Here is a 27,850-nt window from a genome sequence, read left to right as displayed (position 1 = left end):
CAGCCAGGAACATGCAATACATATCACACACTGTGCGTCTCAATCACAACTGCGCCTCTGTGTGTACACAACGTGGGACGCATGGGGTGTAAGACTTATTATGGAATTCGTGGACGTGCAGTAGCAAAAAATTGCTGAACTCTGTGAATCCGCCATTGTGTGCGGCTCAAAATCAGGCACACAGTGGCTGTAATATACAGGCATTACTAATACACCTCCTGCACCTCATACTTGTTATCACCCTACTGCTAGAACAGTTTCACGTGGTAAAAGCAAACGAAAACATATGAGCCAAATCATTATTATAAAATAAGTTTCCTCCCATGACAGCAGTAATATGATTATACATTCATATTTCTTATTCAATCATTACAGAATGGCAAATCTTTAGATTGTAAGGTTGAGTCTCCCATATCCAAGATGCTTGGGACCAGGGGTATTTTGGATAACGGAAAATTCCGTATTTTGGAATAATTGCATATCATAATGAAATATCTTGGGAATAGGACCCTAATATACACACAGAATACATTTATGTGTTATGTACACCTTATACACACAGCCTGCAGGTCATTTAATACAATATTTTCAATAATTTTGTGTACATACATGAAATTCATTTATGTTTCATATACACCTTATACACACCGCCTGAAGGTAATTTTATACAATATTTTTAATAATTTGCACCTTAGACAAAGTTTGTGTACATTGAACCATCAAAAATCAAAGGTTTCATTATCTCAATCATGCCAAAATTATTCCGTATTTCGGAATATTCCGTATTTCTGAATATATGGATATGGGAGACTCCACCTGTATCTAAGCAATATTATAACACTTATGAACATGGTATTAACTGTAGACTTCAGGTAAGATTTAGGCAGTGTACTATTTACTATGATCCATTATTAGGTGCCACAATGCTGACACATCCTATGATAAGTGAGAGGATATTTATTAGGTTTTGCAGTAAATCTGGTCGCCTAATGCCCACATAAACGTGCACTGAGCAGCACTGCCTCATTGGTTGTTTGGTTCTCCCACTGAACAGCCTGTTTTCTCTCTGCAAATGTTTGTTAAGGCCCCCATACATCAGAGATTGATTGCAACAATCATGCAATTTGCAATCAATTGTGTATAAAAATCTTTCCCTTTTTCAATCGATTGTGGCAATTCTGCAATCGAATGAATAAGGGAAAGATTTTTATACACAATCGATTGCAAATTGCACAATTGCTGCAATCAATCTCTGATGTATGGGGGCCTTTAGTAAATGAGACAACGAAACCTGGGTATACGCTGTCCAATTATTGGATCAATCAGCCAATAATCATCTGATCTGGCCGATAATTAAACAGTGTATGGCCGCCATCGATCAAAAATTACTGGCCTGTTGGACATGCATAATCATCCAGCACGTCCTATAGATCTGAATCTGATAACTGGTCTCCCGTATATGGCAGTGTATGCAGTGCTACAACCAGCCACCTGACATCTCCCCTGTTGTTTCAGAGATGAGGAATGGGGAAATGTGGAGGAAAAGAGATATTGTGGCTGTATACTGTGATATATCTCATGAAGCTCTGATAAAGTGTCTGAAAAATTACAGGAGCTGATTGGTTGGTAGCTTTTCACTCTCCATTTTATCACTTTCCAGAGCTTTGTACTTATGGCCAAGTGTATGGCCACAATACTGATGGGTTTCAGCTTGTCAAATACAATGTTTTTCGATCTGACTGACATTTTATCTCACAGTGTATGCCCAGCATTAGAAATAACTCCTTCAACTTTGAACTGTTTTTACTAGTTTGTATCCAGATATAGTAGAGAGACTGTCCGAGGTATACCACCAGTGTACACTGTTATTGTAGTACAATATGTAGGTCAGTACTTTATGGGATACATTTACTAAAGTGAGAGTTTTTAGAAGTGGAGATGTTGCCTATAGCAACCAATCAGATTCTAGGTATTATCTTCTAGAAGGCGCTAGTTCAATTTTAAGTAGAATCTGTTTGGTTGCTAGGGGCAACATCTCCACTTCTAAAAACTGTCTAGTGAATTTACCCCTATGTATTAGTCTAAATATAAAAGATAAACCAGCTCACCTGTATGACACGTTCGGCAGGTTGACTGTTTCTGACCAGAAATGGATGGGTTACAGACTCACCTTCTTATACATACAGCCGTACTATTACAGCTACCATGCAGTAGTCCTGTAACACTTACATACACCCGAGAGTGTCATTGTGTTTATACATTGCATGCATATATAATTAATATTCTTTCAGTCATGGTTTGGGATTAAAATGTGATTTAAGGCAATTGCATAGGTATACAAATAAATAGTTAAATAGCATTATACCTTTTTTTTTAAAGAAATGTCTATAAAGTGTCAGCACTAGGAAATAATGGCTATGCTCATGGGGTAGAATGAATGCTAAGTGATGGCTGAGAAGGGGCTGCCGATGCTGTTAGACGAGGGTAACATTGCTACATGTCTCGTACCCCATAGAGGCACAGAAGAAAATTAGCTATATTAGGCGCCACATTTGATGTACGAAGCTGAAAATCACAGTGACACATTGTGGAGAATTGAATCTACCTGTGTGTATTTTATGCTCACTTATTAATGCTGATCAGGTAAACTGATAAATCACCTTTCATGTTACAAAAACTTATTTTACTTACTTAACACAAGTTTAAACTAATCTACTTGAGAGAAGTTTTCTTATATCACAAAAACTAGCACAGGCAGCGCAAAACTGATAAAGAAAATGATATAAAAACATTACAAATGAAAACATAGAAATATTTGTCTGAGAGGCTACTCTATGTAATATTATAAAATATCAATAGCTTATCTGCTGTAAGCAAATGTGCAATATAGATTTTACTTCAACTGGGAATTAAATAAAACTATCCCCGAATACTCTTCTGTCTGAACCAATAAAAACTGTACAGGTGGATCCTGGACTATGGCTTTAGGCATAAACAGACAGTTACACATTTTAGGATAACGAAAATATATGCACATAAACAGACAGTACATATGCCCATTACTACCGCCAACTAACGGGTTGTTTTGTCTGATAAAATATACATATATATTTTCAGTGCCATAACTGTGGGTCCCAGCGCAGGCCACATCCCCTCTCCCCTGCATGACATCATTCAGAGGGGATGGAGCCACAATAGTCAGGAATTACAGCAAAGCCCAACGCATCCTCAGGATGTTGGGGGGGCTATAAGGGCAGTGGTGTGCACATCTGAAGGGTCCTAAGGATGCTCTATATGGCACTGCTGCAGAGATTCTAGCTGCAGGGTGCTGCCCACAGACCCCTGTGCTCTGTGTGGCCTCACCACTCACATACCTCTAGTTATGGCCCTGTATACTGTAGACCAACACTAAGTGGTATACAGCAATGATTGTTATGATAAGCATGCTATAACAGTAGACAATTATCTATATTAAATAGATGAGTGTGGATAGGAGAACAAGGACACATTTCAACTGTCAGAAGCTACACGTCATCTTTCCAGAAATCTCAGCTCTCGCAAACTTTTCAAACGCACATAATTTCCATGTGATCCAAAACACGCGAGAGCCTAGATTTCAGCAAAGATGACGTGTGGCCTCGGAAAGATGACCTTGCTCTACTATAGGGAACTTGTTGCTCATCTTTAATTTTAAGAAGTAGTGTTAGTAAAGTGTCTTTTTTAAACAAAAAAGAAAAGTATCACTTAGTAGGTACATTTACTACAGGATCCACCATTGGGATTCCAGACTAAGCAAAGCCAAGCAGCATATTTGAAATATGGAAATGTGCAGTAAGCTCCTTAATTTGCCAAATGAAATGCTGGGTGTAACGTGTACACTATTGTGTAATTAGAATACAAAATAAGAGTATTCCATAAAGTATATCATTTGTAACTCCCTTATCATATCATTTGTGGGGCTCACATACAGTACCTGAATTTGGCTGACATTACTGATGAGAGTGATGTCTGGACTGAGTGCACACGACCTCTTATCATAATAGACAATTATAATAATATAAACCACAGTCTGAAATATAAAGCAGTTCCTTTGGTCCCAGGAATGTTGTGTAGGTCTGGGTATCCATAGGCTTACTCCCAGAAATGCGCTAGGGTACACATTCACATGCCAGCACATGCTGCACATAACAAACCCTATAAACTGTCCTATATATAGAAAAGGGGGGTCAGAACCACATTTAAATCACCCAGACAATTCTGCTGTACCAGTTTTATACTGCTGTACATTTGCACGTAATGCACTGATAGCAAAAATCATGTTCAAGGGCAAGATAATATGTATTATTACTTATATAAATTCTTTCATCCAAAATATAATTAAGATTAGTAATAAGAGAAGTATTGTGTCATGTACCGTACGTTTACGGTATAGTGCCATACAACTATGTTCTATACTGGCCAAATATATATAGTTCCCAACATTTCAAAATCATTTTAAATGCAACTTTGATGATTTAGAATCAGTGGCAGATCTATAGTGGGTGCCGGGGGTGCAGTGCACATAGGTCCCTGTGTCGAGGGGGCCCTGTTCCACACAGCCTACATCCAGAATGAACCCCAGTGTGTGTTGTGAAGTGCTCCACCCCATACCTGATTCTAGCGGGTGATTTATTTGGAAAGATTGCACCGGAATAGGAGATCGCAAAAACCCTAGCCAGAGCTTTTACAATTTCTATGCATGCATCATTTTTCTGTAAATATCATATAAAAGATGTCCACCGGAACCAGGAGTGCATATGGGCTACACTTAATAAGCACCTGATAAGTTGTGCACTCAAGCACGTCATGCACTGTAATGACTTGGAGGATCATAACGTTTACTAACCTAGGCTATAATGGAAACTTAAATAAATGCTCATCTTCATTAAATATTCATTTATTAAGCCCATCAGGGTAATCCTGAAAACTGCAATTCTATTTTTCTAAGAATTTAAATAGGGACAAATCCTTTAAACATGAAACTGTCCCTGTAAATTAGGGACAGTTGGCAACAATGCAAAACTTCACAATCCTCTTTGTCATGAGAGATGGCAATGAAGGAAATGTAACAGAATAAAATGTCACTTTAATGTTCATTGTGCAATACATTAAGGATAGAAGATATCATGTCTAGCCACTCTACAATGTGGGCTTAAAAAGAAATACATAAATAATGTTAAATAAAAAAATTCTGCCATAGTTTTCTATAAATACAAAGGAAAAAACTACGAGTGATTTTTAATCTCTGCAATCAAATCTCATGATATTAATAATTTAGACAACACTGTACTGTTGTGCGATAAATCATCTGAGATTAATTTATGAAATCTCATTACACAGGTCAAGTAGTATTTCCTGCCATGAGTTGCCTAAGAAATCTGCAAGAATGAGTAAGTGATTAATTGTTCATCCCATTATAATACATTTCCAGGCTACACAAAAGAAGGTGATCGTTGTGCAAAAATAACCCCATAGGCATCAACATTTAATGGCCTGCAATGAGCGACAGAAAATCACTTGTGTAGTTTAGATCTTACTGTAGCATTTTAGGTTATAATAATCAACTGGATTTATTAATCTCATTGGGCAGTGCAAACTCGGTGTTCATTTTATGATTCTATTACATTAAAATGAACATGGCAGATCTATAAACATTGGAAATATTATCACCATTCTGTCTCACGGTTAATCTTTATAAATAAGACAGCTAGACAAAAAGCTCTGCCCAAGTTAAGTTTTTCTTTGCCCTGACGTACAGAAAAGAAATTATTTGTATATATTAGTGTTTCTTTCTGAGGTTTTTTTTTGTATGTTTTGTTTTTCTTCTTTACCAGTACATTACTTTTGATATTAATATTTGAAGTATTCATCTTTATATAACTTTTGTGTATTTAACATTTGCCTTTAAAGGAAGCCTAACAGCGTTTAGCCAAGTTATCTGGCTGAATGCAATATTCCAATCACACGTTTGGATCTGCTTAAGAAATGGTGATGTGAGATAGATTAAGCCACACAAACACAACGCCTACTATAATAATACTAGGTACCAAGCATCTGGTGTATCAAGCATTTTGGTTTTGTTTTTAGTGTCACTTCAATAGTAAAATGCCACAAAGTTTCTCTTAAACATTGTTGGAAAAAGGGCATTTTAGCATGTAAATAGTTAAGGCACCTTAAAAAAAAAAAAAAGTGTATTCTCACCAATACTATACATAAGAGTTCGACTTACAAATACATCACTATAGTATAGAAAATGATACATAGAATTTTACAAAAAGGTGTCAATGAAGGCAGGAGTTTTCAGTTTACATCAAAACCAGCTCAAAACCAACTCATAAAGAAAACAATTAGCACATCTCCAACAGATCTGGGCGCCATTGTAGATCCTTGTTACCAGTTGTCCAGAAAATCAAATCCTGTCTTCAAGAGCACACTGCTAGTGTTTATCTGTAAAGGAAGGGGAGAGAAACCAATTTATCATTGTGACAAAATATACAGTACATTGAGAGACATGGAAACTATTCTATGGTTAACTGTAAATCTCCATGTTGTCTATAGTAGTCAATTAAGACATTTGCTTTTTTTTCTAAATCAGCAAAATGACAGCTAGGATATGATTGGTTACTAAGGAGAAAACATTTTATACCAATTTACCTGTAGAATGGTTTCTATTAAATACCCTCCGATGTGTTTTAAGTATGTAAGTACTGTTTCTAAAATTCTGCATGTAAGATATATTGCTCAAACAGGTTAAGCACATATAATCAATAGCAAATGGATAGGGAAATAAAATCATATTTTGCCTTTTTATGTGTGTTTAAATTGTGCTTTGTTTAATCATTTTTGATGCTCATCAACGCAGCTGGGAAACTTTCATGGGTTTCAATGCATTAAGTCATGGTTAAATATGGGTTTCCACATGTGTCTGTCTTGAACAAGATAACAACTTATTGTTTATCACAGTCATATTTAGCCTAAGAACGGACGTCTTTGTAAAAGTATGTAACACATGTTAAACGCGCACATACATGAAATGCTGTTTATATGCCCTTTTACCCTTGTTTTAACATGCAATAAAAAACTGAGCGAATGCCAGTGTGTACATAGTATTACAGCTTTGAGAGATTTCTTAGCAAATAGATTTGACTCAATAAAAAATAGATATTATGGGTGCCCTATATTACCTTTTGGCACATTTATTTCACCAGACTGTGTATGTGAGGTTATTTATTATCGCCAAATTTCAGCATAATTTATTAAAGATAATTTGTAATTGTTTTTATTTTAAATTATATTTACACATTACTACCAGCATATGTGTCACAGTGCCTCACATTACCTGAGAAAACGTAGTGAAAGGTGAGCCGGCTGTTGGTAGGATTAACCTGTCTATGGTCATTTGAGCGTCTCATACTAATATGTTGTGTTTCATGGAAAAAACACTTAAGAGCATATTTATCAATCTTTTTTTACTAAAACACCCTATTTTCATACCCTTTTCACATTATTTTTGGTATTATAGAAATCTATGAAAGAGCAGTTTGAGGAAAATTTGCGAAATTCTCCTGAAAGCTCTTAAATTCGCATTATTTTAGTAAGCAAATCGCATTTCCCGTACTTGTAATGGGAAATGTGATCTGCTCAATAAAGTTGTAAACAAATACCGTAGAGGGCCCTGCGTTAATAACGCTATCTGAAGATGGCGTTATGCAGGCTTCTCTCCTACTCCTGCCAGGAGTAGGCTTCTGTGATCAGCCTGTGTGTCTGATAGACCAGAAGCTGATCACAGTGAAAATAAATAGTTAAAATAGAAAATTAATCAAATGAAACTTACCTGCACCCAGGGATCAGTTATAAGTGTCTCCTTCTGTGTGAACTGGTCAGCTGATCTGTGCGACCTCAACTGAGATGCCTGACGGGACTTTTACAGTATTCAGACGGCTACTGCACAAATCAGCTGACCGGATCACACAGAAGGACACACCGTTCAACAATCCTGCTGCAGGTGAGTTTTATTTTATTTATTTTCTAATAGGAGTAGGGAGGGAGATCCGTGATGGGAGGGCAGCATTTTAGTAAAGGAGTGGTCGGAGGTGCATGCGCAGGTACATTCTCAGGGTATTTTTTGCAAAGAATACCCTGAGAAGTACTTGGAGGGGATTCACAGGGATAGAGGGCCTGATTCATTACAGATTGCAATATTGCGTACGCACGCAGTTCAACTGCGATAGCATGCTAATCCATTGCGATCACAATGCAAACTCAGCACTACATAAGGACGCTCATTTTACCTTGCACACTTCCGTAATACTTAGCAGAATAGCGAAACCATTGGTACAATCAAGTACCATCGTAGCCTCACGCACACTTCAATACTTAGCTGGACTGCGAAGCCATCGGTAACATCGAGTACCATCGCAGCCTCACGAACACTTGCACAAGCCCTGATCTTACTCAGAAATTGCTAACAACCACGCACGCTATGAGACCTCACACTGCGTATGGCATTGCAGTGAATAATTTATGCATACCCCTGCAACGGCGTGAGAACACACTGGCACGCCTTAGTTTCCCTGACCAGCCCTCCCAGTCACCTCTAACAAACGGTGCTTCCTGTCAATCACTCTGCGAGGGTTCTGCGTAGCCTCTGCGATCGCAGTCCTGATTGCAATACCTTGTTCGTGCACTGCAATGCATACACATGCCCAGAACGCAACAATCGGCCGATTGCGTGCATAATCACAGTTGCGTACAGTAGTGTATCAGGCCCAGAGCTTGTGATGTATTCAAATAACGCATTGCAAATTTAGGCAAATTTATCACACCCCATCTGCATCTGAGATGCGGATTGTGACAAACATGCCCCTTAATATTATTAAAAGTAGTAGGTGACATGTGTATTGTCTTGTAGATTGAACTGTGTCCTGGGCTGTGTTGAATACACAGGGAGATCGGGGCTGCTGTCACTTATAACTGATAACACTCTCAATACTGGCCACGTCTCAGATCTGCTGTAAGCCTTAACTCTTAGATAATAGAGTGTCATCTAATTAAGTGGCTTCATCCACCCTTATAACTGAATTGTGAATACTGTAGTTATTCTCCATTTCACTTGGTGACATGTCTGCTTTAATGTGGCCTATATGGCAGTGTTACTTGTATTCAGAAGCGTCATTCAACTGTCTATGCATACATACACAAATACATATTTACATACATACATGCATATACATATATACATAGATATACATACACAAGCTCACAGTTAAAATACAAATAAGCTCTTGGGAAACATTTGAACAACAATACAATTTCAATTACTGTGCAAATAAAGAGACTCATTTGCTAGTGAGCTTCAGCTAGGAATTAAACTCATTACATTCCCAGTGTTTAAAGTTAGATTTGCCAATTATCAACTACCATTTCCTTCCAAAAAGGCATGACTGCCAATTAGCCTAGACAATTGTATTTAGCCATGTATTTATTCATTTTGCAGACAGCAGACCTCAGGAAAATTACATTTCAAGGATCATGAATGTTGTAGTTTTGTAGTGGAGCCTGTATCTCGTACCCAAGATGTGCAGATGGTTGATTAGCACATAAATAATTTGCAATGATAATCTGGTTATTATGTAGTATAATACTATTTATTATGTATCCATAGGAGAGTTGTCTTTCCATATAACATGTAAAGCTGCACTACCACCTAAGTAGCAGTACATTTACACTTGCCTCTGTGGCTTCTGATTGGTTCACCAGCTTACGCCCTCACCTCCATGCAGCATCACGCCACCAAAGTTTTCAGCTAGGACAAGAAAAACCACCGCAATGGGAGAAGATGGCTGCACAATACAGCCCAAGCACTCTGGTGAATTAGCCACATAGTGCGACTTGCCTAGCGAGATTGACCCGGCAGCTCCTGTTCTACTCTGCTAGTGTTGGTCGCATATCAAATTAATCAGCACAGTCTGGTGGTGCATACTAGTTGCATCGCATTGCAACTTAGATGCATTTTTGGTGAAAAAAACGCAAAAAAGATGCCCGGCGCTAGCAGAGTCTCATGGGAATTGGCCGGGCGAGGGACTTTTTTGCGCGTCTGCAGCAAAGATGTATAAGGACACATCTGTAGGGTCGGCGTGCACATGGCATGAATAAATATGGTTCTGTAATGCATTTTAAATATATGGACACATGCAAAACCGTAACTAGGGGTGTGTGAACAGTGTCGCCACAAAGAGCGCAGTGCCCGGTGGGAGGCACCGCCGCTTACCCACGGCCCCGGCATCTAGCTAGCAGGGTTCCTGGAAGGGCAGAATCGTTGCTTCAGTGCCGCTGGAGCGTACCCTAGACGCTCCAGGCAGTCACCCTGCAGCTATTACAGCCAGTGGCGTAACTAGGGTATTTGGAGCCCAGGGCAAATTTGAAAAGGGAGCCCCCCCCTCCCCCCCATGTGCGCGCGGCTTTGGCGCATGCGGCAAAAAATGGGCGTGGTCACTTAAAAATGGGGCATGTCAACATGACACACCCCTTTATTTTCAAACTGAACATTCCTATCCATATGCACCTTAACCCCAGTAGTACCTCTTATACAGTACCCCCAGTATGCAGTTGTGGTCCCTCTCATGCAGGCCCATAGTAGTGCCCCTTATACAGTATCCCCAGTAGTGGTCCCTCTTATACAGCCCCCAATTAGTTCCCCTTACTCAGTACCCCCAGTAGTGGCCCCCCCAAATGCAGTGCCCCACGTAGTGTTCCCCCTTATGCAGTGCCTCCAGTAGCAGTCCCCACAATGCAGTGCGCCCAGTAGCGGTATCCCCTTATGCAGTACCCTTTTATATAGTGCCCCCAGCAGTAGTCCCCCCCATGCAGTTTTCCCAGTAGTGGTCCCCTTATGCAGGCACCCTGTAGTGATCCCCCCTATCTAGTGCCCCCTGTAGTGGTCCCCGCAGTGCCCCTAGCAGTAAGCCCCTTATATAGTGCCCCCAGCAGTAGTGTCCCCCCCTCCCATGCAGTGCCCCCAGTAGTGGTCCCCCTGATGCAGGCTCCCAGTAGTGACCCCCCCCTATCCAGTGGTCCCTGTAGTGGCCCTTCCTATTATTGCCCCCAGTAGTGGTCCCCCGAGTGCAGTGCCTCTAGTAATACTAGGCCCCTTTTAGAATGCCCCCAGTGGTAGTCCCCCCTCAAGTAGTAGTCCCCAGTAGAGTAGCCCCCCCCAGTAGAAGTCCTCCCAATGGCACCCCCAGTAGATGTCCCCCCCAGTAGTAGCCAACCCCTCCCCCGTTGTGCAGATAGGTTTAAAAATAAATAAATATATATAAAAATATACTTACCTGATTCCACGCTGCTCCTGTCCGCGATGCCGCTCCCGCCCTCCAGTCCGCCCGGGCTGGCGCGCTCAGCATTATGGGACTGACGTCATGTCCCATTACCCACTGCAGGAGCCGTCCGGCTCTTGCAGTGGGTGCTGCAGCAGTCAATGAGAGTCTATCTGACTCTCATTGGCTGCTGTTTAACACACGCATCGCCGCCAGCGCTGGCGGCGATGCGTGTTATGCACAGCCTGAGCCCGCCTCCTGGCGCTATTGGGCAAGCGCTCAGGGGGAGGGAACGGGCTCAGGCGTGCAGCACAGGACCGGCGCTGGAAGCCTAGCGCCGGTCCTGTGCAAATGTGTAGCGCTGACCGCACTCATTGCGATCGGCGCTACACTGGCTATCTAGGGCGGGTGGGCCGGTACCGTGGCCGGCGGCGCCCCCCCCCCGCGCCGCCGGTCCAACGGCGCCCAGGGCACGAACCCCGCTCGCCCTGCCCTAGTTACGCCACTGATTACAGCACCCCCGAAGTGCCATGAGGATGCTTTGGTGAGAGCTATAATAAACAGAGTTGACGGCCCCGTCCCCTCTGCATGACATCAGGCTTACAGGGGGCGTGGCTGACATAGGGCCCTGTTACGGCCCTGTATACAAGCACTGTTATTAGCTGTTTTAACATACTGTTTTATTGTAGGTGATGCATTTGTTTGTTTTGGTTTTTTTACTTTATAGGTCCAACTACATGAGGCATAGAAGCCAAATATATTATGTAGATAATTTTATTAGGCCTATATAATAAACAAGCTAATCACCATCTCCACCAATCTGTATTTGATACTAACCAGTCAATATGATGATTGTTGCATAAATTATTATACTGAATATGATTCCATTTGGAAATATTTAATTCTAGCTGTGCTCAAAACATAATGTCAAGTCAAACCTTCAATAACCATGTCTAAAAACATTTTTTATCATCATCAATTACACCAACCTGCGAGAACAGCTGAGATCCTGTTGACAAAGCCTCATCATTGACAGGTTCTAAGCTGGATTCTGTCACTGGCTGTACAAGCTTTACTGGTGCTGGTGGTTCTGGGAGAAATACATCATCTAAAGTGCTGACAGAAGACTGGCTTGGCCTAGGGTTCTTCAAAGGTGGCGAGACAATGCCTGGATTGGTGGTCTTCGGCTGTTTGGTAATCACAGCTGGCTTTTCAGATACTACAGTAGGCTTCTCAGGTTTCTCAGGCTTTGCTAATCCCTCCTTCTCCTTCTCCTTCTGGAATGAGTCTTGTCTTTGATAGAGTGGAAGCGGCTTTTCTCCCTTTTCTAAGGACTTTATTTGGCTTGGCGTTAATGACTGAAATTCTGATTGGGAGCCTTCAACCCTAGATCGCTCCATGCTTATTTTCCAAAAGGCTGACTCCTCTTCTTTTCTGACTGGTGTTGAGCTCTCACAGTTGGCTGCCCTCGTTGCTGGCGTGGGCTTGGTTGCGGCACTAACATGAGGGGTCTTAATTTGGTTGCTTTGATTGCCAGATTTGGGGGTTTGCTTCTGTTCACTCTGTGGAGGACAGCTTGTTGATTCTTGAGCAGGCAAAGAAGCAATACTGAATTCCATTTGACTCTGTCGTAAAATTAAAATAAAACAGTAAATGGGGTTATGATAACTAATGCTAGACAAGTGAAGTAGACTTTAAAAATGAAATTGAAATGCCAAAAAAATTTTTTTAATATTAACTTGCAGGCTCAGACTGGTCAATCAAGGCAGAAAACTTTCTGGGTGCGCTAATCTTAAGCATGTGTAATACAAATTATTGTGTGTTTACAGTAAAAACCGCATGTGCTACATAAAATATATATTTTCACCCCTACACTGTGTTCTTGTAACTGAGTTTATGAATTGCAGTTAACTTGTACCCATTATTCATTTAAAACATTAAATATACAACTCCACTTTACTAATACATTGCTTTTGAAGCTTAGATAAAAACGAAATACCACATTTTCATATTCCCAGTTACCAATAATTCTCAGACCCGTCATCAAACACTCTACAATTCCAAGTATTATTGATATATCATACAGAGGGGTAATTGGGGATGCGTATGTAATACCGACAGTTGGGATGCCTCCTGTTAAAATACTGACAGTGGTATCCCGATGGTCAGTATCCCGATAGGGGTCAGGTAAGTATACTAACCCTCCCCCTTCTCCCCTAACCCTTCCCACCCCGCACCCTAACCTTCCCCGTTAAAGGGGCCTATCCATTAGATTTTTTTTGTGAAAGACCAGAGACAAAAAGACTTTTCCTGCTAACAGAAGTCTTTCATGCAAAAGTTATTCACAAACAGTCTTTCATGCAAAAGTCTTTCACAAACATGATAGAAAACAATTTCTTTATAGACCAAGGACCAAAATGTAATGAGTGCAGTGAATATTCATTAAAGAAGTCGTTTGTCGTTCACCATTGGTCGTTCACTGCATATCCACTAAACAACTTTCTAAAGTCGTTCAGCAATATACAGAAATTGACCAGCATGTTCAAACGGCAAAAGACTCCGACAGTTGTTCACGGGAGTGCGCATCGCAGGACGTTTGTAGCTTATCCATAACACAAATTTTTACAAGATCCGACCAAACCTCCTGGTTTTGCTCGGATTGTTCACAAATTCGTGTAATGGATAGGCCCCTTAACCCTCCCCTTTTAGTGCCTACCCCAAACCCCTTCAGTGGTGCCTAACCCTAACCACCCCAAACTTAACCCTAACCCCGCTACACTGCCTAAACCTAACACTACACCCCCCCTCATTTAAGATGCCCCGGCTTACCTTGGCAGAGATGTCGTCTGTCTGGATTCCAGCATCGGGATTAAGATAGGCGTCGGTAGCCTATCTTAAGTCCCGTGTCGGGCTTGCACCGCCGGGATTTACATCGGCGGCATCCCGTACACCAGTCTGCTAACTACATCCCTGGTAATTGACCCTGTAAGTAATTGTTCAGGAAGGATCTTCTGAAAACATAGCTTATTTGGTTAATTGAGAACAAGGCTGAGGACCACTGAGCTAAATAACTTTGTTAAAACAAATTAATAAAAAGCTAGTCATATGGTATAACATGCAGTACTAATGTTTTCTGCATACATCAACATAGCTAAGCTAAATATGCTAAACTAGCTAAATATGAATATATAAAAATATACAATCTAGAACACTTTGTTCTTTGATAAATGGGTATTTTACAGATTGGGAAAATAGAGAGTTTAAAAAAAAACAAAGTGCAAAATCCATTCTCCCATATTGACTCACCTACTGAACACTTTTTCAACTCCAAAATTCATATATTTATTCATAACCCCATTTCGGTAATGTCAGTTAGTAAAGTCGTCATTTCCTCTACCTGCTTATATTAGCCTACCATACTTGAGTTATGCAGCCCTGCTGTGATAACACTGCCCTTGCTTACTGTGTCAAATGTGCAAAATATATTCTAATTACTGATGTCCTTGGTGTTACCAGGCAATAATAAAACAATGTAGCTAATTTTGGTCAGAATTGTTTTGCTCTAAAAAAAAGTGTGTTACAATCGTACTGATTTCAAACTATTTTTTTAGTGAAATCTCAATTCACTACTAAGGACCCGATTCAGAGGTGCCGATGTTTGCGCAATTGAGCGAAACCCTTACTGCTCAAGAAACAACCCTAGGTGTGCGATGACATACGCAGTTGCATATGACATCACTATAATTAAAGACATTATTTGCAATCCACAGCGTTCAGGGTGGAGACTGGGAGGTGACTGGAAGTGACCCAAAAAGAGGTCGTTTCATGGTTGTGTTATGGGAGTATCGTCAATGTGATTCAAAATACGGCTGTACTCTCTTTCACAGCACCAAAGCCACAGTGGCCATATTTTGAGAAAGGTAAAAGAGAGTCTCTGCGTTAGCGAGAGGCTGCCTGAGGAGGCGATGGTCCAACTGATGGTGTGTTCGATGGTGGAGTTGTATCCACCAGCGGACTTGAGCATTGCGCAGTTATGCAAAGCAGGCGTTGCAGGGTTACTCAGTCCGTCGCACAAGCGGAATGCTTAAACTGCCAGCTGCATGTAAGAAACCGCATCCGTGCATGAATAGCGTCCCCCGCTGAATCAGGCCCTAAATATAGCACGTAACTGTGAACCATGCGCCTGTTGTAGAAACTGCATTAATGTACATGGAAAAGTATTGCTGCAAGCTTATGTTAGGATATGAGCAATGTAAAATACTGATACTGTGTATGTGTACTGTCGCATTTACACTATTTCCATTATCAACTTAATAAGTAATAAGTACAGTAAAGAGAAGAAAAAAATATAATTATTAAAAAAATAGATCCCTAAATAACCCCCTCCTAAATGTGTAACCCTCACCTGTATTTACACCCTGGATCGGTTATCGTTAATGCAGTAAAAACCCAGTGAAACAAAGTGCAACTTTAAATCAAGCCCTGTTTGCAGGTTCGGGGCGGTCGTCCCGGGGCCCCCACACATAAAGGGCCCCCACACAATGGGGTTAAAGTGGGCCGGAATGAGAGACGGAACGAGTTCAGTCTCCTCTGGGCCACCTCAGCCTGGTGCCGCAGAGAGGCTGAATTTGCCTGGCGCCCGCTGAGATTCACTCCTGAGCTCCAGCTTCCGGCTCCCGCAGTGTGCAGTCCACTATGGGAGAGACGTCATGACGTCTCTCCCACAGTTCAGAGAAGCAGCCTTTCGGACGGCCGCGGACACAGGAGCGGGGCTTAAGGTAAGTATTGTGTTTTTTTTCTTCGTGTAAGTGGCTTCACTAAAGGGAGCACTACTTCTGGGGGCACTTCTACAGGGAGCATTATTATTGGGGGCACCACTACTGGGGGCATTACTATTGAGGCAATACTACAGGGGCATTACTATTGGGGGCACTACTACAGGGAGCATTACTATTGGGGGCATTACTGCAAGGGACATTACTACTGGGGCCACTACTACAGGGGGCATTGCATAGGGGGCACTACCACTACTGGAGGCACTGCATAAGGGGCACTACTGCTGTGGGCATTGTATAAGAGGCACTATTACTAAGGGCATTATGTGTATTAAAGGCTCTACTACTGTGGGCATTGTGTATAAGAGGCACTACTGTGGGCATTGTATAAAAGGGGCACTCCTGTGGGTCATAACATGAATAAGGGACACTACTATGTGGTGTAATGTGACTCAGGGGCACTGTGTGCGGTGTAATGTGGATAAGATTGTGCAACTGGTGAGTAATATTTCAAGTGGGTGCCTATATGTGTGGGGGGTTTTCCCTGTGGGTGTATATTGTGTGTTTTTTTGTGTCTGTGCCTGTGTTTTATTTTTTCATGTGGAGACCATGGGTCCCATTTCACAATGAGACCCCTTTAGCACTCGCAATGAGACCCCTTTAGCCTTCTTTCAGTATTTAACAAACAGCGCTGACCTTAGCTTATTGCTGTTTGTCAATGTACCGCTTATGAGCGATATGGGGTCCCCATTGCGCATACCCCCATTTCGTCCACTGTGTGTATATATATATATATATATATATATATATATATATAATATATATATATTTTTTTTTTTTTAATAGGGGCCCTGTATGTTTTGGAAAATTTGTACATTTGAAACTTATCTTCACTCCATTCCTTAGGAAAATCTGTCCTTTTGTGTTCCTATAAATAAGAAAATTAATTCCTGCCAGTCCAGCTGTAAAAATAGCTATTTTTAAGAAGGAGCCCACAGAGATTAAAACTGTGGGCCTGATTCAGACTTGGGAATAGAGTGAGATATCTCTCTCAACTGTGAACCTGAACAAACCATATTGCAATGCAAGGGGTGTAAATATATACATTTTTTTACATGTGGGGTAAATACTGGCTGCTTTTGCATGTAGCCCACAAATACTGCACAGCTTTATTATTACTCTACAATTTAGATGTCAGTTTGGACACCTCCCTCCCAAATCTAAATCTCTCTGCACATTTTAAATCTGCCCCACCTGCAGTGCAGCATGGTTTCACAAAGATGATCAGCTGAGAGAGAGATCTCTCTCTATTCCCAAGTCTGAATCAGGCCCTGTGTTTGTATGTGTTATACCAAATGAATGCCAATATGTACAAACCCACATATACACGCACATAGAAATCCGGGAAACAAACTGATAGTAAATCAGACCACAGGGGCAATTTAGATGGTTTACATAATAAAGGAGAATTTGGGAATATTGCTAAACACAAAGGTTTATTAAACAATGTTTTGGGAAATTACAGCGTTATGTTCCACATGTATATGATAAGAAGTTAAATGTAATATCCACTGGGATATGAACAGAAGGACTGATGCAGATGTGGACGGTATTGCACAGCCACAAGGAAGGAGCGGTGCAATACTGTCCAACTAATATGCTAATGCAGCAGGAGGTGTCTGTAGGAAATAGACACCGCTTGCATGTATCTGCGATCCGAGTGCAGTATCTGTAGATGCTGCCTCGGGTTGCTGCATTGGCCAGGCTGCATAACCTGAAGCTTGCAAGGCCAGAAAGCCTGCATCCTACAACACAAAACCCTGGCCTCTGCACTCCAAGGAAATGGGGGCAACACACGGTTTCAGGAACACAGCCTGGCGCGCGCCCCCTCCCTGCCCCCAAACAGGCGTAGCCTATCAATCATGTAGCAGCTCAGAGGCCACTGCAACCGTGATTAAAGGACAACGGGTCCTGCGCATGCACAGACGCCGCACTATCGGATACGTATGTAAACCATCGGGTCCAGAGATGGTTGGGCCTGTGTATTAGAAATAACAGTACCAACACAGCAGATTTGCTTTTGCAATTAAGGTGATAGGAAATCTACATGGACTACAAAATCACCCGGGGGTCAGAATCCCGACGCTAGCATCCCGACAGGGTTAGGATATCGACATTTGTCGGTCAGTATCCTAACCCTCCCCCTCTCCCTACCCCTCCCTCCCTGGTGCCTAAACCTGACCACCCCCTCCCCGCACCCTAAACCTAACCCTCCCCCTTAGTGCCTTTCACTAACCCTCCCCCTAGTGCCTAACCCTAACACCTAAGCCTCAACCTTCCTCTAACCCCAGTACTTACTGTTGGGATGCCGCGCCAGCATTCTAAGCGCTGGCAACCCGACTGTCGGGATTTTAACCAGATATAGTTATCTGCCAATAATGAAGCAAATCTTGGCATAAGTGAGCCGCCTGGTCCTGTGTGACGCAGCTAGCGCCGAGCATCTCTTTTGCCCGAAAATGCATCTGTCACAATGTGATGCAACTAGGATGCACCAGGAGACTGCACTGATTAATCTGATATGCGACACTTGTTTATCTGAGTTTGTAAATGAAACACAACGGAACTTGGTGTGGAAAAAAGTCGTGGCCGCTACAGCACTTTGTACACATGTTCAAACTTGGCTGCACACAGTTATACAAGTGACGCATATCAAATGAATCAGTGCCTGATTCACTACGGATTGCAATATTGCGTGCACACGTGGTTCAACTGCGACTCCATTGCGATCGCAATGCAAACTCAGCACAACATAATGATGCCCACTTTACCGTAAACACATCCGTAATGTTTAGCAGAATAGCTAAACCATCAGTACAATCGAGTACCATCGCAGCCTCATGCACCCTTGCACAAGCTCTGACCTTACTCAGAAATTGCTAACTTCCACGCATGCTATGAGACCTCACACTGGGTATGGCATCGCAGTAGCTAATTTATGCATGCCCCTGCAACAGCACTGGCACGCCTGCATTTCCCCGATCACCCACCACCCACAAACGGTGCTTCCTGTCAATCACTCTGCGAGGGGTCTGCGTAGCCTCTGCGATCACAGTCCCAATTGCAATAGCTAGATTGTGCACGCGCACTGCGATGCATGCGCAGAGCGCAACAAACGGCCGATTGCATGCGTATTAGCAACTGCGATCCTTGCTGAATCAAACCCCCAGTGCAATCTCCTGGTCTCAGTAACATCACATTACGACTAAGACTCATTTTCGGGCGAAAGAGAAGCAAAAAAATCATATGGGATCTGGTGTGCCGAGAGGGGCTGTTTGGTGTGACTGCAGCAATACTGTAAAAGGACACATCTGTATCTGTGGCTATTCGCTGCACACCCTGATGATACCATACAGCGAGTGAAAGCTATATGCCATAACACTCTCTCGGAATGTCTGGTTCATTACTCTCAGACTCCAAAGCGAGTAGTCTACCCTTCTCGATCTGTCCACTTCCATAATGAAGTGGATGGATATGGGGAGGCTTGATCATCCTTAAAGATTGCACCTTCCTAGTGCTAATATAATATAAAATTCACTACTCTCATTTCTCATGGATGTGAGACTGCTTCTGATTGGCTGCTGACCAATTGGACAGGTGGGCTTCCCTGGTCATGGGCGTAACAACCATAGGTGCAAGGGGTGCAGCTGCTATGGGGCCCAGAGCTGAGGAGGGCCCATCTTTCTTGTCAAAGTTATATCTGTTATGTACATTTTTCACCATAGGGGCACTTCAAAACACCTAGTTATGCCCCTGTCCCTGGTCTTTTTAATTTAAATACCCAATATGGAGTTCATTGGAAAAAGAAAAGAAAAAGAGAATATTTTAGGCAAGCATTTATTGTGACCACTGCACTACAGAAACATTTGGGGGGGCAATGCTATTATTTATTTAATTAGCAGGGACACTAAAATTAGTTTAATTGCCAGGGGCATCTGTTAAAACAGTGTGAGTTTAGCGCACATGTAATAGGCTGTGAGAACATGGAAACTCACATGTTTGTCGCATTTTCACTACTTACATGATGCATCCAGATGTTTTCTCATGGAAAACATACAACTTGCCCAATGTAATAGAGCGCAAGTATTTAACTTGCACATAATTACTTAAATAAAATGAGCAAAATAATAGACCTTCTTCAGGCTCGCGAGTTTAGCCTGAGCAGCAGTGTCTATAGAAGAAGCCTTCACAGATCCGTGAAGGTTTCTGTGTGTAAAAATGTAATGCAAGTGTAAAAATAAAGAAAAAAAATTATGTGGACCCCCTCCCCAAAAGCATAACCAGCAATGGCTCTGTGTGCCAGTTCTGGTCGGAAAATACGAGGAGAAAAAGACGTAGGAGTCCCCCGTATTTTCATCAACCAGCACCAGGCTCTGTGAGACAGTTCTGGTTGTGAGTATGCAGGGGACAAAATGAGTAGGGGTCCCCCGTATTATCAACAACCAGCACTGGGCTCTAACTAGTGGGCATGTAATTCCGCAGCTGGACATTACACTCCCACTCCAACGGGTCCACAGCCAAAGCCTTCCTCAGGAAGTAGGAATCCCCCAATAAAGTGGTTCCCCCCTCCCGAGTATACCCCAGGCTAATAGTCTGGGGCTATCCTCTGCATACTTGGGCGGTGTGTACAAAGTTGATTCTGTAACAAATAGTAAAAATAATATTGTCCTTTACATGAGAACTAAAGGTCTCAGCAAGCCTCCCTCACATGCTGGTACTTGGAGAACCACAAGTACCAGCACTGCTATGGAAGGATAAGTACTGTATATTCAGAAGTGTGCATTACTATGGTGAAATACAGTCCATTTGATATATGTATTGTCTGCTGGAGTGGAAACATAATCATTTTCCTAACATGCGAAAGACCCCAGAGTGGAATTTAAATGTATACACCTCCACATACCATACAGTACTTATAATTGTACGTTCAGTATTAAATAAGCGAAACATGAAACGTTTGAAATTTTATCCTTACGTCGGCTGGAATTGCTCCATTATGGTGTCCACGGAACTAAATGCATATATTTGCTTGTAAGCAGGGTGGTATTCATCTCTGTGAGCAGGCAGCCCATATCCGTACCCTTGGTTTGCATCATCATCGAGAGTCTCCGTGCAGTGTTTTGTGCAGCGCCAGGGAACTTCGAAAAGGTGAGTATAATACATGGATTCAGGGTGTGCACTGTGAGACCCCTGGACCCAAGGCCTTGTGGGCACCAAACATCCCGCACCCATTATAGATACCCCACTGTTATCATCATCATCATCAGAGCACAATTACCCTATCTCTGGTACAGAAGATACACTTGAAAACAAGCATATTTACACATCTGGCCTACTCTGCATAGCCTGCAATTCCATGAACACACCCTCACTGAGCCTACAATAGTCCGTCCTTTTAAATCCCAGCTATGCTCCATCAATCACCCATGTACATCCACTTGCTAAACCTCTCAACATTTGGACAAACGTAATCGGGACAAAACAAACCACTGCCCTGATCTACCCAGACCCTGCACTAATCAGACCAATATCCACCCATATCCATCCGGGAACGTCCACAAAACATCACTCCTTTTGAAATCCAAGAATCGGGACTCTCCTGCAAATATGGGATATTTAGTAGGTATGACTGCCTCTCTACTATTGGTATGTTTGTGGACACCAGAAAATGCGCATGGTGGGAGCACTACCAAGCCCAACCTACTTCCATGTCAGGACCATGCTCTTCATTCGACAATGACAATGTCACCAGTCACTATTTCGACCTTAGAATGCCAGCGCTGAGATCCAGACACGGCTGAACTGCTTCTTAGAGCATTTCATCTGTGTGGTTTTTCTAACTTTAAATATGCCAGTAAGCAGCATATATGGGCTGGATACAGGATGCCGGCACTTGGGATCCCGGTGGTCGGAAGCCCGAAGCAGGCATCCCGATGGGGTTAGGATACCAACACCTGTTGGTAAGTATCCTAACCCTCCCCCTACTACCCCTATCCCTCCCTCCCTGCTGCCTAAACCTAACCCTGCCCCCCCCAGGGCCTAAACCTAACCTCCCCCCCCCCCCTGCAGCCTAAACCTAAAACTTCCCACCTAGTGCGTAATCCTAACCCACCTCCTAGTGCTTAAAACTAACCCCTAACCCCACTACTTACCGTAGGCATGCCGTCGCCAGGATTCTGACTAGTGTTGGGATTCTGGCACCAGTATTCTGAGCGCCTACATCCCAACAGCCGGGATTATGACTACATATACAACATTTGCATATTTTCGCACAGCTGCTGCGTATGGGATGGCAGCTGCGATGGAATTAGCGTACATCTTTGATCAGGCCTAGTGGTCTAAAATCTTAAATTAATTAAAAAAACACACACATAGGGGTCAATTTACTAAATTGAGAGTTTTTAGAAGTGAGTTTTGAAAGTGATGTTGCCCATAGCAACCATTCAGATTCTAGCTATTATCTTCTAGAAGGTGCTAGTTAAATGTTAAGTAGAATCTCATTGGTTGCTATGGGCAACATCACTTTTAAAATTCACTTCTAAAAGCTCTAACTTTAGTAAATTTACCCCATAGTTTCTAAGTTCTCTCCAGGACAAGATGCCTATTACCTACAGTTTCAGGCTGGAAAGTTGCTGGTTAATATATATACACCATGTGCTTAATTCAGTCTACACAGCTTTATGGAATATATTAATTTACTATAAATAGATACAATAGAAATAACATTGCACTGTACCTCTTTTTGGCAGAGGTTTTCACATCTGAATAAGGAACAGGGAAGACATTTTACCGAATTAAGACTGCCCTGAAAAGCAAATTTTTCATTTTAGAGGGCATAGACTTCAGGAGTCTATTTTTACATGTTATTCAGTTGGTAGGAATGTATACTATTTTACAAGCATGCAAAGCCTCCTGTGACCAGAGGAAGCTGTTTAGCTTGGCAGGCTAGAGAATTTTAAATTGCAGGGAGAAAGGAATTTGCTTCTGTCTCTTATACCTGAACACAGTAACTGAGACATGAACCAGACACACAGGCTGAAACTTAAAGGGCTTGTTCACACTTATGTGCTGGGGAAATGGGTAAAAAAAACACTTGATAGTTAGCTTGCCCTTTGATGATGCATTTTCATGCACTGCGCTTTTAACAATAGAACCTACTGTTCTGGTAGCATGCAAATAACGGAAGGCTGCAGTTGGCTTTTAAACTCCAAAGCCACCCATATACGTTGTGCGATATGCGACGCGACGGGGGATCCGACGGCCGACATATCGGGCGGTCCCCACCCATGGTGCGATCAGATGGCTGACCGCCCGATATGCCGGCACCTCCTTCCCCCGCCCGCATAGCGCTGCATGGGATCTTACATTGCATCCCTAGATCAGCTGAACCTGCAGTAAGATCTGGAGATGCGATGTATGACCCCACGGGAGTGCGTAGTGTCCGATATCATGCCCATACATGGTACGGCATAGCAGCGATATCATACCACTCCGTCGGATCAGCTACTTATTCCACCGTGTATGGGCACCTTAAGGCTGTAACAGGTGATATGCTAAATTACATTTTGAAATTGTTGTCCCCATTTTGTGGTTGATGTGGGTGACAGTTTGATCGTCCTAAAACTGTGGGGACGCACAGAATGGGGTGTGTCTTTAAATCAGCCTCTTTGTTTTCTGAATTTCCCGGCCTTCTTCCTCTGTTTGGTGTTTTGTTGGCTGTATGACTGTTTTGGCGGGAAGGAATGGCAGTACAGGAGCCATCTTGCTGCACTGGTGAGGTGTGCTCCACTGTAATACACTGGGGGCAGGACGTATCAAGCATCGCATTTTGAATGTGATACATCCCACCACTTGCTGCATGCATAGCGACGTTTATTAACGCCATATGCCTGTAGCATTGCGATTAAAATTGCCAAGGACAGCTCCTCCGATAAGAGGACTTCCAAGTTTATGACCCAGGAGTCATTCTGCGCAAGCACAGCCATCTCAGAGAATTACCCGAAAAGAAGCCCATAGGTGGAGTATCCTATTGTGTGCAAGCTCTGGCAGTTTTTTCGGAGGTTTGACTGCATTTCAGTGTTAATACATCCCGCCCCTGGGTAGGCTGATTCCAATCTATTAGTTTGAACAGCACCACTCTGTCATGTGGGCCTTCCAAGTGTTATTAGTATGGGAGTGTGAAACCTTTCACTTCTCTGCCATTGTTGTTAGGTCAATTGGCTAATGCAGAAGTTGTTTGAAGTGAACTTGCACAAGTCAAGTGGTCTCACTGATCAGGTAGTTGTTATTTCTACTGCCACCATACTATTTTACTTAGATTATAAAGCTGACCAATTTCAATGCAATTTACAGTATGTCTTGTGTCTTTATTTATTTATAGAATGTTAAGGTCTTAAGGTGTCTAAACACTTGACGATATTTTACCCGATCGGGCCGATTCCGACGCATCGGAACGACAGATCATGTAAAATATGCCCAAATCGTGAGTCCCCACTCACGATTCGATGCGCGTCCCCGCTGATCGCACATTGCATCGCCAGATCTGCCGTACTGTAGGGCAGATCTGCCAATCTGGGACACGATGCACTGGAGAAAAGTCTGGATGCACGATGGATCATTTGTAAATTGAACACTTTAAAAACCAAATCGTGTGCAGAGCTGCCGGGGAGGAGTTTCAAGGAAAATCGTACACATCGTGGGATCGTGTGCAGATCACCAAGTGTGTAGGCATCTTTATGGTTATTTGACTGGGAATTTCGGTACAAGCTGTCTCCAGCCATTAGGGCATTTAATTAATGCATAATAAATAAGGTGTGCTTTGTGTTCAATGCATTTTAGAACACCATGGCAGCAACCAGCTGATGAACAATCATTCATCCTATTTTTACTACACTTTTCAGGTGTTAGCACATTAACAGCAGATTGGTGTGAACAAGCCCTAGCAAAGACATAGGCACAGCAAAGATAAAACACAGTGCTATTGTTTAATTGAAGCACTATAGTCAGATGTGCGGACAGGGCTTTCATAGTTTATTTATTTAGCTTCTTCTATTATGTTACAAAGCAGACTTGTTAGTAGTTGGAATGACTTTGTGCACACATACTTTCCACATGCACATTAGGCAGAAGTGCTTGGATCCCTGATTGCCAAAAATCTACACAAACTCTAACCTAGAAAATGTTAAGATGGACCAAACCTAAGTTACAAGTTGATCCACAAAGATATTTTGTACCACTAACAAATGTACCGGTATATGTAACTGGCCACACAAGCACCACTCCCATCATCGGGCTTGGGGCCAAGCAACAGGTCCTATATCCAATTTGGCACTTGTATAGATGATTAAGATGGACAAACTTGCGTTCAGCATGGATTGCTGCTAGATATTTGGCCTGTTAATGAGGCTGGCTGATTGCCACACATACAGATTGCCATAAGCAGCTGACACATTGAATTATGGACATGCCAAGAAAATATGGGTTGGACCATTACCGGAAGATAATGCCAGTATTTGCCAATACTGCTGTCTATAATACTGCTCGTGCTGGTGGCAGAAGAAAGTTTCCATATTACGATATCATTGAAGATATTCAATATATGCACATTTGTTATGTAGTAAGGTGCAAGCTATTATAGCGTGTCATTTGAAACCACACATAGTCTGGTCTGAACAGGAGAAAACTGTTCATCTCTGTATATGAGCAAACACTTATCTGGAATATTTGCAGAGTGCTTATACCAAAATATACCATTGTAACAAAAACATCATGCCATATGAATATGACATTATGTGCACACTGAAGGAAAGCAGGAAGAGACTGTTGTCTTCCTGGTTTCTCCCACAGTGCTTTGCGCTGCTGGCTCCATAGGCACATGCGAAAGACTGCAAAAAGGGGGATGCCGGCATCGGTAAGTGCCTATACACTTGCCAATGACGGCATTGATGAGGGGGCGGGGGGGGGATGCTGCATTCGGCAGCATGGTATCGTTAACGATATCCCCAGATTGAGCTGCATGTACAGACGACTGGGGATATCGTTAACGAAACGCGGGAGCGTGCATCGTTCACCGCTCAGTGCATACACACTTGACGATTTGAATGATATATCGATCAAAGATGTCATTATCGTTCACAAGTATTGTCCAGTGTGTACAGGGCTTTATATTTAACAACATTGCATAACAAGACCACATATTTTACATCTTTATCATACATAATACATTTACTGTGTTTCACTGTTTTTATAATGGATGAACATGTAAATCAGGTTTAGTAGCTATCTAAGTAACCTACTTAGAATATTTCAATCAAGGTAAGATTATCCATTGGTTTCTCTGGAACATTTTTTCTTAATCCTATCTATATGACAAGGATGATATTGCCCAATTTTTGCTTTGATACATCCACTAGTTAGAAGAAAATCAGAAATCCATTCAACGTGAAACAAAGGCCACATCACTTACTTTAGTTTCCCAGGAAAATGGTGCAGAGTGTTCATCTTGCCAAGTTATGTCCTAGAAAAGAATGAATAACAGGTAAAGATATAGTCACACTGGTAAAGTAGGCCTGAAATAATAGAATTAGCTAAATAAAATGCACAAGACTTATCAGCTCACATTGTTACATTATGCAACTGAATGGACATAAAAATGTGTAGTTATCGTTGAAGTGTAATTTTTATTATGCATTTGGACTAATATTACATTGAATAACTATTGGAACTTTATCCATGAACTCGGCGCTGCATAGTAAATTGCTGCTCAGTGGTGTAACCAGTGGACACCAGGACATGCTGTACATACAGGTTGGAATCTGCTATAATTGTTTAACAGGACGCTGGTAACATCAAACAGCAAAACTGTATGTTAATAAATAAACTCAACAACTATAATAGTTTTAACATTTAGGTGCACATTAGAATGTGGAAGTAAATTGATGGCAAAAAAGGCAGAATACTAACTGGCATACTTACAGGTAATATGTATTTATATTTTGTTCCTATTGACACAGAGCAACAACACAAAAAGAGTTAGACTCTTTTTGGGGGCACGCTTTTAGATAAATGTGTGTTTGAATTATATATTAAAAGTTATATTTGAAATCAAATATTATATTAACAAGTCTCTATGGCTGCGATTCAATTCAATGCGATGTTGAATAGCCCCAGGAGGGAGCTCCCGGAGCTATTCAATTCAGCATGCTGTTAAGTTGGAAAATGCCGGTTCTTGCGACTTAACCTGGGGGTTTAGCAGCAAGAACCGGCATTCTCCGACTAAAGTGCCGGTCGCGCAGCTGTTAGAGCCGCCTAAGCCGGAAAACAGCCGCCCGGCCGGCACTTTTATCGGATTTCTCCTTGCATCCCCAGGAGGGTGTGAGAAGAAATCCTTTAGCCCGAACAAACATTGCGTTGAATTGAACAGCTCCGGGAGCTCCCTCCTGGGGCTATTCAACATTGAGAACCGCAGCCTATGAGTGTTCATTTTCTTAAAACATCTATTTCTATAAACCCTGATTGGAATCTGGAGTGTAATATACACTTAGGGGGATATCAAATTAGCAACAATATATTTTTGGGGGTGAAAAACAGGGATTTTTCTGCGATAATCACCGGTTTTCGCACTTTTTTTTAATATTTGGGCGAAAGCACATAGGATCCTTGATA

The 27,850-nt window shown here is 42.1% G+C and overlaps 1 protein-coding gene across 2 annotated transcripts in view; it reads right to left on the bottom strand.

Annotated features, from left to right (window-relative positions):
* Positions 1 to 5,105: 5,105 nt before the first annotated feature.
* The window catches only part of CUNH1orf198 (chromosome unknown C1orf198 homolog), a 38,739-nt gene continuing 15,994 nt past the window's right edge, over positions 5,106 to 27,850 (bottom strand). Inside the window, exons 2-5 of one of the 2 annotated variants that reach the window (XM_088474511.1) lie at positions 26,652 to 26,702; positions 22,923 to 22,991; positions 12,344 to 12,979; positions 5,106 to 6,486 (exon numbers count right to left, since the gene is read on the bottom strand). In XM_088474511.1, the coding sequence (XP_088330637.1) occupies positions 6,430 to 6,486; positions 12,344 to 12,979; positions 22,923 to 22,991; positions 26,652 to 26,702 (813 nt within the window). In that variant the 3' untranslated portion in view covers positions 5,106 to 6,429. The remainder of the gene's footprint in view (positions 6,487 to 12,343; positions 12,980 to 22,922; positions 22,992 to 26,651; positions 26,703 to 27,850) is intronic. The other variant, XM_088474512.1, reaches the window with a different exon arrangement.

The sequence above is a fragment of the Taudactylus pleione genome, unplaced genomic scaffold, assembly GCF_031769625.1.
Source record: "Taudactylus pleione unplaced genomic scaffold, aTauple2 ptg000154l, whole genome shotgun sequence".
NCBI lineage: Eukaryota > Metazoa > Chordata > Amphibia > Anura > Myobatrachidae > Taudactylus > Taudactylus pleione.
The sequence above is the reverse complement of the archived record's forward strand: the minus strand, read 5'-3'. Positions and strand labels throughout refer to the sequence as shown.